At 40.5% G+C, this 14,617-nt stretch overlaps 1 protein-coding gene across 1 annotated transcript in view; it reads left to right on the forward strand.

Annotated features, from left to right (window-relative positions):
• MYH15 (myosin heavy chain 15) overlaps positions 1–14,617 on the forward strand; it is a gene marked incomplete at both ends in the record, with an annotated part of 153,789 nt that overhangs the window by 65,407 nt on the left and 73,765 nt on the right. The window contains 4 exon segments of the mRNA XM_079766318.1: positions 9,453–9,470; positions 9,472–9,590; positions 14,104–14,347; positions 14,351–14,359. Coding sequence (XP_079622444.1) covers positions 9,453–9,470; positions 9,472–9,590; positions 14,104–14,347; positions 14,351–14,359 — 390 coding nt within the window.

Consider the following 14,617-nt stretch of genomic DNA (forward strand, 5'->3'; position numbering starts at 1 on the left):
CCTTTTTAGTCTCTCTGTCTGTAAGTTCACTATTGGTGTATAGAAAGGCCATAGATTTCTTGGCGTTAATTTTGTATCCTGCTACATTGCCGAATTCATTTATTAAGTCTATTAGTTTTTTGACGGAGTCTTTCGGATTTTTTATGTACAATATCATGTCGTCTGCAAATAAAGACAGCTTTACTTGTTCTTTTCCAATCTGGATGCCTTTTATTTCTTCTTCTTGTCTAATTGCAATGGCTAATACTTCCAGTACTATGTCAAACAGGAGTGGTGAGAGTGGGCATCCCTGTCTTGTTCCTGTTCTTAGGGGAAATGTCTTTAGTTTTTGTCCATTGAGTATGATGTTTGCTGTGGGTTTATCATATATAGCTTTTATTATGTTGAGGTATGAGCCATCTATTCCCACCTTGTTGAGAGCTTTTATCAAGAAAGGGTGTTGGATTTTGTCAAATGCTTTTTCTGCATCAATTGATATGACTATGTGATTTTTATCTTTCAATTTGTTTATGTGATGTATCACGTTTATTGATTTGCGGATATTGTACCATCCTTGCATTCCTGGGATAAATCCTACTTGGTCATGGTGTATGATCTTTCTGATGTACTGCTGGAGCCTATTTGCTAGAATTTTGTTGAGGATTTTGGCATCTATGTTCATGAGGGATATTGGTCTGTAATTCTCTTTCATTGTGTTGTCTTTATCTGGTTTTGGTATTAGGGTGATGCTGGCTTCATAGAAGGAGCTTGGAAGTGTTCCTTCCACTTGAATTTTTTGGAATAGTCTGAGGAGGATAGGTTTTAGTTCTTCCTTGAATGTTTGGTAAAACTCTCCTGTGAAGCCATCAGGCCCCGGGCTTTTGTTTGCCGGAAGCTTTTTGATGACTGCTTCAATTTCGTCCATAGTTATTGGCCTATTGAGCTGTTTAGATTCTTCTTGATTGATTTTTGGAAGGTTATATTTTTTCTAGGAATATGTCCATTTCCTCCAGATTGTCCAGTTTGTTGGAATAGAGTTGTTCGTAGTATTTTGTAACAATCCTTTGTATCTCAGCAGGGTCTGTTGTTATTTCACCTCTTTCATTTCTGATTTTGTTTATTTGGGTCCTCTCTCTTTGCTTCTTGGTGAGCCTGGCTAGAGGTCCATCAATCTTGTTTATCCTTTCAAAGAACCAGCTCTTGGTTTTGTTGATCTTATGTATTGTTTCTTTGGTCTCTATGTCATTTATCTCCGCTCTGATCTTTGTTATTTCCTTCCTTCTGGTTACACTGGGCTTTTCTTGCTGCTCTTTTTCTAGCTCTTTGAGTTGTAGGGTTAAGTAATTTATTACCATTGTTTCTTGTTTTTTGCAATAGGCCTGTAGAGCTATGAACTTCCCTCTCAAGACTGCTTTCGCTGTGTCCCATAGATTTTGGATTGTTGTGTTTTCATTGTCATTTGTTGCCATGATGTTTTTTATTTCTTCCTTGATCTCTCTGGTGACCCAGTCCTTGTTTAATAGCATGCTGTTTAGTCTCCATGTGTTTGATTTCTTTGGATTGTATTTATTGTAGTTGATTTCCAGTTTTATGCCACTGTGATCTGAGAAGATGCTTGATATAATTTCTATCTTCTTGAATTTGAAGAGACTTTGCCTGTGACCCAGCATATGGTCTATCTTTGAAAATGACCCATGTGCACTTGAGAAGAATGTATATTCTGTGGCTTTGGGGTGAAATGTTCTGAAGATGTCAATTAATTCCATCTGGTCTAGTGAGTCATTTAGGATTGCTGTTTCTTTGCTGATTTTTTGTTTAGAGGATTTGTCCAGTGGTGATAGTGGGGTATTAAAGTCTCCTACTATGATTGTGTTGCTATTAATCTCTCCCTTGATATCCTCCAGGAGTTTTTTTATGTATTTGGGTGCTCCTATATTGGGAGCGTATATGTTTACCAGAATTATTTCTTCTTGTTGGATTTCTCCCTTTAGTATTATGAAGTGGCCTTCCTTATCTCTTGTTATGGCATTTACTTTGAGGTCTATTTTGTCAGATATAAGTATTGCTACCCCAGCTTTTTTTTCATTTCCATTTGCCTGAAAGATATTTTTCCATCCCTTCACTTTCAATCTGTGTGAGTCTCTTGTTCTGAGGTGGGTCTCTTGTAGACAGCATATATATGGGTCGTGTTTTTTTATCCATTCAGCTACTCGATGTCTTTTGATTGGAGCATTTAGTCCGTTTACATTTAAAGTTATTACTGAAAGGTATTTGTTTGCAGTCATATCTATTTTTGTGTCTGTATTCCTTCTTACCTGTTTATTTCTTCTTTTTACAGTATTCCCTTTAGCAATTCTTGCATTGCTGGTTTGGTGGTGATAAACTCCCTGAGGCTTTTTTTGTCTGCAAAGCTCCTGATTTCCCCTTCAATTTTGATTGATAGTCTTGCTGGATATAGTATTCTTGGATTCAGTCCTTTGCTTTGCAACACTTTGTATACCTCCTTCCATTCACTTCTAGCTTGTTGTGTTTCTGATGAGTAATCATTTGACAATCTGATGGGTGTTCCTTTGTAGGTAACTCTCTGTCTCTCTCTTGCCGCCTTTAGGATTCTCTCTTTATCATTTATATTTGCCATTGAAATTATGACATGTCTTGGTGTGGGTCTTTTGGGGTTGATCCTGCTTGGGACTCTCTTTACTTGCGTAACTTTTATCTTTCCCATATCCGGGAAGTTTTCTGTCATTATTTCTTCAAATAGATTTTCTAATCCCTGCTGCTCTTCTTGTCCTTCTGGCAGCCCTATTATACGCATGTTACTTCGTTTCATGTTGTCCCGAAGCTCCCTTAGGCTTTCCTCCTGCTTTTTAATTTTTTTCTCCAATTGCTGTTCAGCTTGAGCTTGTTTCTGTACCTGATCTTCTAACTCACTAATTCGGTCCTCTGCTTCTTGTAATCTACTGTTGAAACTTTCCATGGTGTTTTTGATTGTAGCTATATCACTTTTCATTTCTTCCTGATTCTTGCATAAGTTGTTGATTTTCTCATCCATCCGATGTATAAATTCCATGACCATTACTCTGAACTCCTTTTCGGTCATGTTGCAAGCTTCATTTTCACTAATTTCCTTTCTTGGCGACTCCACATTTTCTTTCCTCTGTGAGTTATTTCGTTTCCCCATTCTGGCTATTACCAGAAAGCTCAAGCTTCTGTTTGCGTGGACCTGGGCCGTGTGCTGTGGGGACTTCGCTCCACCCTAGTTTCACTGAAGTGCACTGACACTAGGACGTGTGGCTGTCTTTGGTTGGTGGGAACCAGACTTGCCCAGGATCAGTGTCCCCAGTGTTCCGTGTGGTCTCGTGTGCACATTTAGAATCAGGGGCCCTGTCTGCACCACACTGTTGGTATGTGCCGAGAATGAGATCCTTAGCATGTGCCAGGAGTCAGAGTTTCCCTGTGTCTGCACCAAGACTCGAGTGTCAAAGTCTCTGTTGCCTTGTGTGGTTTCTCGTTGAGAATCAGGGTCCCTGTGTGTGCACGCACCAACAATTGGGGTCGCTGGCTCTTAGTGTGAATGCGCTGTGAGTCAGGGATCCCAGGCAGCTGTGTCCGGCGTGCCAAATTCCCTGAAGTGGGGCTGCGTCCTGTGTGTGCTCTCTCTACTGAGCCAAACCAGCTAGAGCGCACATTCTTAAAAACCTGAAGGTGAGCCGGCTCAGTGCACTCTCCCAAAGTCCCAGAAGGGGGGCGGAGTCCGTCCTGCGCGCCAAATTCCCCAAAGGGAAGCCCCTCTTAAGAATCTCCGAAGGGGGAGCTGTGACCCGCGAGCCAAATTCCCCCAAATTCCCCGAAGGGGAGCCCTCTGTGCGCACTGACAGATTTCCCCGACGGGGAGCTGCTTCTGCCCCGTGCGCGAGCGCGCGCCAAATTCCCTAAGAGGGAGCGCGTCCCTGCGCAAAGCTTGGCAGCTTGGGCCAGGGGCGGGTCTATCAGTTACTATGGCGCTGTCTGTGCGCGCGTCTGTGAGCAGCTTGTGCGAGGGGCGCGTCTATCAGTTACTATGGCGCTTTCTGTACGCCTGTGGGCGCTCAGCAGCTTGGGGGAGGGGCGGGTCTATCAGTTACTATGGCGCTATCAGCGCCTGCGAGGAGGGGGATAGGCTCTTTGACTCACGGAAATCTGCCGGGAAGTCTGGATTCTTGTTGTTTGTCTGAAGCTGTGATAGCAGTTCTCTGTCCCCAGTGGCTGCAGGGTCCTGGTTTGTGTTAGAAGCCAGGATCCGAGTCTCAGGCAGCTCTGTTTCCCAAGATGGCGTGGTCTCTGCGTCCGCACCAACCGCCGAGAAGTGTCCGCTTTGTGCGCGGGGCTCCGCCGTCTAGGGCTGCCCTGTTCGGGAGCCCCTTGGAAGACCTGCAGAATCTAACTGACCCTATCTCATACACACACACACACACCACACACATCTACACTCTCCTCTATGGGTTCCTCACTCACACTCTCTCTCTCCCTACCTTCCTGCCGGTCGCCATCTTTTTCGATCCTGTAGTGGGTACTTTTTGATGAGTAGGTGGTGGTAGAAGGATGATGGGATAAGGTGGGTGATCAATCAGGATTTTTATGTTTTTAACTAGAGGCCTGGTGCATAAAATTCATGCACTGGGAGGGGGGTCCCTCAGCCCGGCCTGCACCCTTTTGCAGTCTGAGACCCCTCACTCCTTACAGTCCACCTGCTCGCTGCTCCTTACTGCTTGGCTTGCTGCTCCTTAGTGCTGCTGCGGAGGCAGGAGAGGCTCCTGCCACTGCCTCTGTGCTCACCAGCCATGAGCCCGGCTTCTGGCTGAGTGGCGCTCCCCCTGTGGGAGCACACTGACCACCACGGGGCAGCTCCTGCGTTGAACATCGCCCCCTGGTGGTCAGTGCGCATCATAGTGACTGGTCATTCTGGTCGTTCCGCAGTAACAGTCGCTTAGGCTTTTATTATATAGAATGCCAAAAAAAAAAAGTTCTTACTATTAACTACATGGCTTGCTTTCCTTATGTCATGGGTTTAAAGATTCCCAGCTTTCTCTTTAGAATTACAGACTTCTATAAAGCTTGGCCGGAGGCTGTCAGCCTCAAAGTTGTGTATTTGTCATGCACTTATGTCTTTAGAGCACTAATCACCCTTGGAATATGTAGCCAGATGTTGCTGATTCTGATTTCTAAGGTTCTGTAGTATTTTGCATTTTTATTAACCTCCTGTAATTAAGATCCCAATCTTGACAGTCTGTGACCTATTTTTGGAAAGTGTGATGCTAAACAATGATGCTGCAGTTTGAGTTCTTGCAATGCAAACACTTCATGTTCATTCACGCTGTATGTTTTTGCCTCATTGTTTTGTATCAGCTGGGTTTCTGAATGCATTTAGGGACATTGCTTCCATCTAGCAAGGAATCTAATTAGCTACCTCTATTTTGGAGCCATTCTGTTACCTATTAGAGTTGCCTCCCATGGAGTCAGCTCTGATTTCAGCAGGGATATGTTTTTCTTTAAGTCATAAGACAAAGTAATAAGAAAAGCTTCATGTCCTAATAAAAACAGCTCTTCATATGTACTTAAAGGAAATGAGTGTGCTTCTCTGTAAGGTGTCATAGGATCTGACCTTTGCTACTTTTTGTAGATCATCTGCTTCTGTCTATGAATGGGATGGGAGTACAGAAATGTGGGTATATGGCTTTTATTTATTTTCTAGAGGCCCGGTGCATGAAAATTGTGCATGGGTAGGGTCCCCAGGCCTGGCCAGTGATCAGGGCTGATCAGGGCCTTCCAACTACTGGCTGGGGCCTTCCTTCATTCCACACTTCCCCCTAGTGGTCAGTGCATGTCATAGCGAGTGATTGTCTCTAGGTTGAATTCCTGTGGGTACAATTTGCATATTAGGCTTTTATATATATAGATTTCTGTGACCCTGCTCACAGTTGTCTCATTCCCATTTTTTTTTTTTTTTTATAAAACTTTAGTAGGAGTTAGGAGTGCTGCTTAGCTTCTTCCAGAAGACTTGCTGAGAGCCAGATTCAGTGGCTCCTTAGATGGCTTTTCAAAGGCTTCTACCTGAGAGTGCAGCTCTAGTGGTGCTTCTTTTGATGAAAGAGAAGGTGATAGGAGGATATTTATACTACAGAATAAACTTAGATGCAAAATGTAAGCTGGAATGTGGCCACATCTTTTGTAAGGCAAAACAGTAAACACAATTTTGTTGTTGTGCCATTTTCCTTTCTTCTTATTCTCCCTTTTTATAATCCCTTTGTCCTACTTGGAGATATCAGTTCCCTTTTGAATTCTTATTTTTCTCTCTAGCTGTTTTTTTTTTGTTGTTGTTGTTGTTGGAGGGGAGGGGTGTGCTTATGAATAGATGTGATACCAGACATTTACATTCTAGCAAAAATGTATTCTTTTCCACCTACGAGGAGTATTTGCTTATTAAGTCATGACTGACTGCAAACTAAAGGGTTCATTCCATGTTAAAGGAATTTCAGGTAAATCCTATTTGGGGACTTCCACATAATAGGTTGGGAAATGTGAGTGTCTTCAGGTTGGGAGTGGCTGAACTAATTATTACCTACTAGAGGCCCGATGCACGAAATTCGTGTGAGGGGCTCGACCTTTGCAACCCCAGCTGCCTTGGGTAGCCCTTGCAGCCCCAGCTGGCCCTTGCAGCCCCTCACAGCCCCTCGTAGCCCCAGCCAGTCCTCATAGCCCCTCACAGCTTTGGCCAGCCCTCCCAGCCCTGGCTTTGTCCAGAAGGTAGTCCGCATGGTAGTCTGGACAGTTATCTGGGCGGTCTTTCTGCTGTTCAGTCTAATTAGCATATTAGCTCTTTATTACATAGGATCATACAGGGAACATCAAATTCAAACTCTTTGAACCCAAGCTGCAGCAATTCGGACAAAATCTAGGGTAATAATTTTTTTAGACACAGACTCAATTGGACTCTTCTTTCTTCAGGTGTAGTGGACCCTCACTTAGATCTACAGCAGCTGCACTGTAATGGTTTCTCGGAAGGGATTAAGATATGCCAGGAAGGTTTCCCAAACTGACTGCTGATTTTAAACAAAGGTAAACTATGTCCCAGGATCCAAGAAGCCCAAGGCAATCTATTCTGTTTATCTTTCTTTTGGGGTGTTTAGGCATGCATTGTTTGTTTGGTTGATGTCCTCCAGACTACAGATCAATGTGTTTTGGTGGTGGTGAGATATATGATGACAGAGTTTCATTATTATTTTCCTTTAAATCCAACATCTATGCAGCTGTAATGTCCTTATATCTCTATTAACGGATAATAGACCCACATATAGAAGAAATATATACAGAAAAAAGATATGGAGGCTGAATTGAATCTCTGAAATGTTGTATGTACTCAATCCTAGCTGCCATCCACGCAGCTGTTGCTTCACTAGCAAATATGCGAAAGGAAGGAAGCCAGCAGGTGTGTGGCTTTCTATTTCCCAAATTCTAAAAGAGCAAACTATAGGTCATCAAGCATAGGGAACTCTTTAGCTCTTGTGGCCACAAATAATACAAATAGAGCACAGGTGAAAGTGGAAACTTCCTCGCTATTTGAGAGATAAATGTAATGCTCCTTAAACCTCAGTCTTGACTACATTCACTTTTATAATTATTCATCTAAGCAAGTCTGTGCCAAGATATAAAATGCTGAATAAACCTTAGTCTGCTAAAAAATATGTATACATATCAGAGCTAGAAAAAGATGAATCAACTTGCTGTGGTTAACTGATTGTGTGTAAACAGATTAATCCATAAGTACTATTTTAGGGAATTAATTCTAGAGGACTGTCTGAGTAATTAAAAACTTTAGGTTAACCCCGCTATCCACAAAAATGAATCCAAAGTTAACTTCGTTAAATGTGATTCACTAAATTCTGCTTTATCTTAGATGATCTTGGTAGGATTCACATATTTTGAGAAACTGCTAACTAATAGATTTGATTTTATCGGATAGTCAACATCATGTTGTTCCTAATTATATCCATACTAGAGGCCGGTGCATGAAAATTCATGCATTGGAGAAGGGGGGGTCCCTCAGCCCAGCCTGCCCCCTCTCACAGTCCAGGAGCCCTCAGGGGCGGGAGGCGACCCAGTGATCAGGGGAAGGCGATGCCCCATCACACCTCTGCTGCTGCCACTGCTGGCAGTGCAAGCCTTGGCCAGCCCTGGTTACCTGAGCCTCAGGCGGCCCTGGGTGGCTAGGCAGCCACCATCCAAGGCTTGCCTGTGCCTCAGGCCGGCCCTGGGCGGCTGGGGGGCTGAAGTGACTGGGGACTGCGGAGGCAGGTGCACAGAGCAGCTGGGGCCGCCTGGGGGCGTGCCTGGCCTTGCCATGTGCCTGCTGCCCTAGCAGGGCTGAGGGGACTGGGTGCCACCATCTTTGAAGGCATGACAGTCAATTAGCATATTCCCTCCTTATTGGCTGTGGGCGCTGCCATCTTTGTGATGACATGAGGGTCAATTAGCATATTCCCTCTTTATTAGATAGGATAAGGATTATATTGTTTGAAGGAGAATTGGAGGGTCTAGGTTGAAGAGCTCATAGGAAAAGAACTCTATAGGACGTAATCATAAAATGTTACTTGATTCCCACAGTTTCAGTACCTGAGCATCTGGTTTTGCTGTTTGTTGTTTCTGTTGATTTTTGTTTCCTTGTGTGTTTAGTTATTTTTGCTGTATGCTACTCATCTATCATGAGGTAAGTGAGCCTCCTAAGGCACAAAATTTAAGGAGGAGTTCACTCTTAGAGTTATGCAAGTGCTGACTTGCACAACTCTGAAAGTGACGGCATTCTTAAAATTTGTGCCTTAGGTACTTCATTCACCTCATCTTGGCCTTTACTAATGATTCTCAAAAAATTTTTTGTGTGAATTATTTAATGCCTAGGACGAAAGTGCCTTTCTCTAGAGCAGGGGTCAGCAAATTATGGACTAAGGGCCATCTCTATGGCCTATTTTTTTTATATGACCCACTTACTAAAAAAGGTTTTATATTTTTAAAAGGTTGTATAAAAAAAGAAGAATATTCTACAGAGACTATATGTGGACCACAAAGCCTAAAAATATTTACCGCGTTGCTATTTTCAAAATAAGCTACAGAATCCTGCCTGGCGCTTTAGATAACTGCCTGCCTGGGCCTGTCTTAAAACAAAAGCCAAGTTCCCTGGATAACCTAGACATTATTAACAGATAAGGGGGAGAATGGTCTAAGTTCTTAAGGGAACAATATAACCACAGAATTAAATAAAATATTTTTTTTGCAAACTTAATGTTTATTAAACCAAACTTTCTAAAACATACATTTTAGACATGAAATAAAACAATAATAAATAGAACTGATAAATGAATACATAAACTGCTCATAGGCTAATTCAACAGACATTTCCTGAATACCCACTATGGAACTAATATCTGACTTATTTCTTTTAGGTGTTTTTAAAAGCTGGCTTTTTTGGGCCAACTGGAAGCAATGAAAGATGAAAGACTATCTAAAGTCTTCACATTGTTCCAAGCCAGAGTACGGGGCACACTGATGCAAATCAAATTCCAGAGGTCTCTGGAAGAGAGGTCTGATATCCCTCCCTGTATCCACACTGCTTGGGTAATGGTGTGCCTCAAACAATGTGATCTTATCTCATCTATAATAATAAAAACATAATATGCTAATTAGACCAGACATCCTTCTGGATGTCCTTCCAGATGACCTCCTGGATGAAGCCAGGGCTGTGAGGGAAGCCTGGGTCCTAGGTGCCAGAGGGAAGCCGGTGCCTTATAAGGTCAAGGTGAGGAGCTGCCTCCTCTGCTTAGGCTTGGACTTAACTTAAAAGTTTTTAACTTCTGGAACACCAAACAGACAGAACACAAAGGTATTTTATTAGCCTTATCCAACATATAAGCATATATATTGCTTAACTCAGGTATTTCTTGCACTGCTTGTAGCCTTCCCTTAGGAGGGGATCCTTATAGTCAGAGAAGTCTGGATCTCTGAGGGTGGTATGACTCAGTTCCTATCAGAAGCAGACCTGGAAGGGCTTTTGTGTACAGCCATCTCTGTGGGGAAGTTTTCTGTCAAGTGAGGAGGTGTTCTGACCACTTTATCACCTCCCTAGGGGAAACTGTGCCTCTTGGTGACATGTAATCATAACTCTCTTTACTTCAGCCAGGTTCACTAGGGGCATTTATCACCACATTTGGACACTTAGAGGTAGGTTTTGTCTATGCACTGATGGAAAGCAATCTAGCAAAACCTCCAAATAAAGGGACTGTGAGCAAGGGAGTCTGCAGTTGTTGCATTTACTTTTTCTGTAGCATAGTTTACCTTCTGGAGAGAGGTCCACAGGTCTTGGTATAACTTGCTTAATTAACAATCTGTTAATTCTTTCTGTTAACCCAAAGAAGAAAATGATTATTACATGATGTCAGAAATATTAGATGTATGTCTTCTAAGAGTCTTCTGTGACCCTCATATAGTCTCAGTGTGGTATGGAAATTTAGGGATTCACTTTGTTCATCACTAAAATAAGATCTTTATTATCCATTCTTTCTAAATCATAGGATGACTTTTTTTTTTTTTAATCCTGACCTGAAGATAATTTTTTTCTATTGATATGCAGACAGAGTGACAGGGAGGAAGGGAGGAGGGGCGGGGGTGAGAGAAAAACATTAATGTGAGAGAGAAACATTGATTGGTTGTCTCTCACACGCCAGGACCAGGGGTTGAACCTGCAACCCAGATATGTGCCCTTGACCAGGAATTGAACCCGAGACGCTTTGTTCCGTGGGATGACACTCTAACCACCTTGCGAAACTGGCAAGGGCCATAGGATGATTTTTAAAAAATTATTATGAAATATTTTAAACACACTGAAATTTTTGTAATATGCACTCATGGAGCTATCACCAAAGTATATCAATTGTTAACTTTTTTTCTGTAATTGCTCACAACTTTAAAGAATAAATTAACAAAGGTAAAGCCCCTTGCATTTTTCTCTCAATCCAAGTTCTGTAAAGATATGAAAATATGTAGATATGCAGATATCTTTAAAAGGTGATGTGATTTTTTAAATGTTTTTAGTTTTCACATAAATAATATTTTGTATGTATTATCCTAAAATTTGTGTTTTTAATTCAGTACTAGTTTCAATTTATTAATGTTGATAAACATAGTGCTAGATTATTGATTTTAACTACTGTAATGCATTTTATTACCTAAATAAACCACAATTTATCCATTTTCTAGTTCAAGTAAATTTAAGTCATTTACAATTTTTCATTATTACAAACAGTTCTGCAGTGACATTTTTGTAAATGTCCCCTGCCCTGAACATATGCAGTATTTTCTTGAGGATATTTTACTCAAAATGCCGGTCATGCTGATAGTTTGTGGATGGCAGCTGGCCGAGGCACACACTTTGAGTGACATTTCTCCAGGGTACTAATTATTAGCTTTTAGGCTACACACAATTCAACTTTATGAGATATTGCCAAAATGCTTTCCAATTTACTCTTCACCAGAAGTGTATGAAAGTCTCATTACTCTATATTACCACTAACTTGTGGTATTTCAGACTTCAAAAACTTTTGCCAAACTTTGTCATATTTCTGATTTTGGGGAAAGCTACTATTTCCCTAAGATGATGTTTTCTACAGTTTTTTCTTTTGTTTGTGTGGGGTTTTTTAGATATGACATATTTTGTGGACAATATCCCTTCCATCTTATTTTATGAAGCACTTTTACTAGGAAAATGTTAAATTATTTTTTCTGTGTCTGTTGAAATTATTACATTTTTCATTAACCTATAAATGTATTGAATTATATTAATATATATTTAAAAATGTAAACCTACTTTGTTTATGAAATACTGTATTTTTCATATGCTAATAGTATTATCATGAGGATTTTTGTATCAATGTTCCTAAATAAGTTTCTCCTATAGTAATTTTTTTTCCTGCTGTGTTATCTGATTTTGGCCAGAGTTACCTTGACCTAATAAAAGAGTTGAGAAGTGTTTCATCTTTTTAAATCATGAAAAATTTATTGTGATTATTCCTTGAATGTTTGGTAAAATTTGCCTATGAAACCATCTAAATCTGGTGTTTTTGTGTGATATATTTTACAACTTTGATCTAATTTATTTAATAGTTATAGGCCTATTGAGATTTCTTTCTTCTTGAATCAGTTTAGATATTTTCTTTTTTACAAAAAGAAAATTTGCATTTCTTTTAAATTTTCCAATTTGCTAGATTAAAAAAAAATTTCTAGATTGTTTCTAGACACATCCTTAGATTATTACAGTTCTAGAGTATCACCCTTCCTAGAATTGTTCATTTGTGCCTTTTCTTTTTCTTGATCATTCGTATCAGATGTTTATTTAGCCTATTCAATAAAACACCTTTTTAATTTTCTTTATTTTTTTTTTAGTTCATTAGTTTCTGATCTTATCTTTATCCTTTCCTTCCACTTTCTTTGGTTTATTCTTTTTTTCTTTATTAAGGTATTACATATGTGTCCTTATCGTCCGATTGCCCCCCCGCCCCCATCCCCTATTCATGCCCTCAACCCCTTTGTCTGTGTCCATTGGTTAGGCTTATGTGCATGCATACAAGCCTTTGGTTGATCTCTCCCCCTTACCCCCACTCTCCCCTACCTTCCCTCTGAGGTTTGACGGTCTGATCGATGCTTCTCTGTCTCTGGATCTGTTTTTGTTCATCAGTTTATGTTATTCATTATATTCCATAAATGAGTGAGATCATGTGGTATTTATCTCTCTCTGACTGGCTTAGCATAATGCCCTCCAGTTTATTTCGCTTAGCATAATGCCCTCCAGTTCCATCCATGCTGTTTCAAATTGTAAGAATTCCTTCTTTTTTACCGCAGCATAGTATTCCATTGTGTAGATGTACCACAGTTTTTTAATCCACTCATCTGCTGATGGGCACTTAGGCTGTTTCCAAATCTTAGCTATGGTAAATTGTGCCACTAGGTTTATTTTTTTCTTAATTCCCCCTTTTTCCCCCCAGTGGTCTCAACAGCTGCTTAATTCTTCCATTGAGTTTTTTATTTCAATGACTGAATTTTTCAGTTTTAGACATTTTATTTGGTCTTCTTTCAAATCTGTCTGCTCTTTTATGATAGTGGCTCGTTTCTTTCTTGTTTTTCAATTCTTTCCTTTATGTCTTTAATAATTATAACATCTATTTTATAGTATCCACAATATTGTTCAATTATCTGAAATTCTTAGGAGTTTAATCAAACTTTTATTGTAGGTGCTTTCCCTTACTGATGGTTGATTTTTTAAAAAAATATGTGTTTTATAATTTTTAATTGTAAGCTCACCTTCAGGGGGCTAGAGAACCTCTGATGCTTGATATTAAGGTGTTTTCTTCAGTGCAGTTTTGTGTTTTCCTCCTCCAAGGACCCAATGGATATTTACTACTAGTGTAAAGAAGTGATCATGCTGATTTCTTGCATATTTCTATATCAGTCATGTAGTATAATTTAAACCTCAAACATTCCAGTGGGGCTGGTCCATGATTTAAAAAAAAAACACACCTTAGAGTGGGGATTTTTTTCTTCACCCTCAGCTTAGTCCAAATCAGATGGACCACTCTTTGACATTTCTCTGAACCAGTGGTGAACATTTTAGTCTTTCTTTTCATTAAAGCTGGTATTCGTTGAAGGTTTTAGCCTGTCTCTTTATCCATGTGGATATGTAACTATAAGCCCCTACAATAGTAAGACTGGCTCCCTTCTTCCAGGAGGATGGCCAAGCTGTACATGCACTCACTTATTGCTCAGGTGTTTAGCTCCCTCTTTATTTCTCACTCTTTTCAGGCTTAGCTCTCATTTAAAGGCTGTCTGTGGTGGGAGCATTTCAGGCTATCTAGCCTACAATATTGCCAAAGCCAGAAGTCCTGCAGAGGGCTTTGTGTGAATCAAATGAGAGCGCAGATGTAGAAGTGCTTTGAAGACAAATGAGAATTTATAATGACTCCTAAAAAGATGTGCCTATTAAGAATTTTAATTTAGAAAATGACTCTCTTAACTCTCTCTGGGTTAGCTTTTTCTCCTTGATTTAAGGATGCCACATCTTTCGATCCAATGGAACGTGAGATCTTTCATGACTGTGAAGAACTGGCCCTGGATGAGGCTCTTCTTCAAGATCAAGCCTCTTGTTAAATCTGCCTGGATGGGAAAGGAGGTAGCTGAACTGAAGGAAGAGTGTGTGCAACTGCAAAGAGCCTTGGAGAAATCAGAATCTCAGAGGGAGGAACTGGAAGCCAAGCAAGTCTCCCTCATCTGGGAAAGGAATGATCTGCTTTTTTAGCTGCAGGCTGTGAGTGGCCCCACCATTTGTTCTTCAAATCAAGTTTTTATTAGATTCCCTGTTTTGCAGGCAGTGTTGACTTGAAAAAAATAGAGGCACCTGCTTTTCAAATACTATAAAATTTCATCAAACACAGACAATGGAAACACTTAAAAAGACACTCTGTTTCAATATAGGAGTGATTTTATTGACAAGATGTCTTTGAAAAAGAGATAAACTACTAGATGGGTTTTAACTATATAAAAGCACCACAATCTATCATGGGAG

Source organism: Cnephaeus nilssonii (assembly GCF_951640355.1).
Source record: "Cnephaeus nilssonii genome assembly, chromosome: 3".
Lineage (NCBI taxonomy): Eukaryota > Metazoa > Chordata > Mammalia > Chiroptera > Vespertilionidae > Cnephaeus > Cnephaeus nilssonii.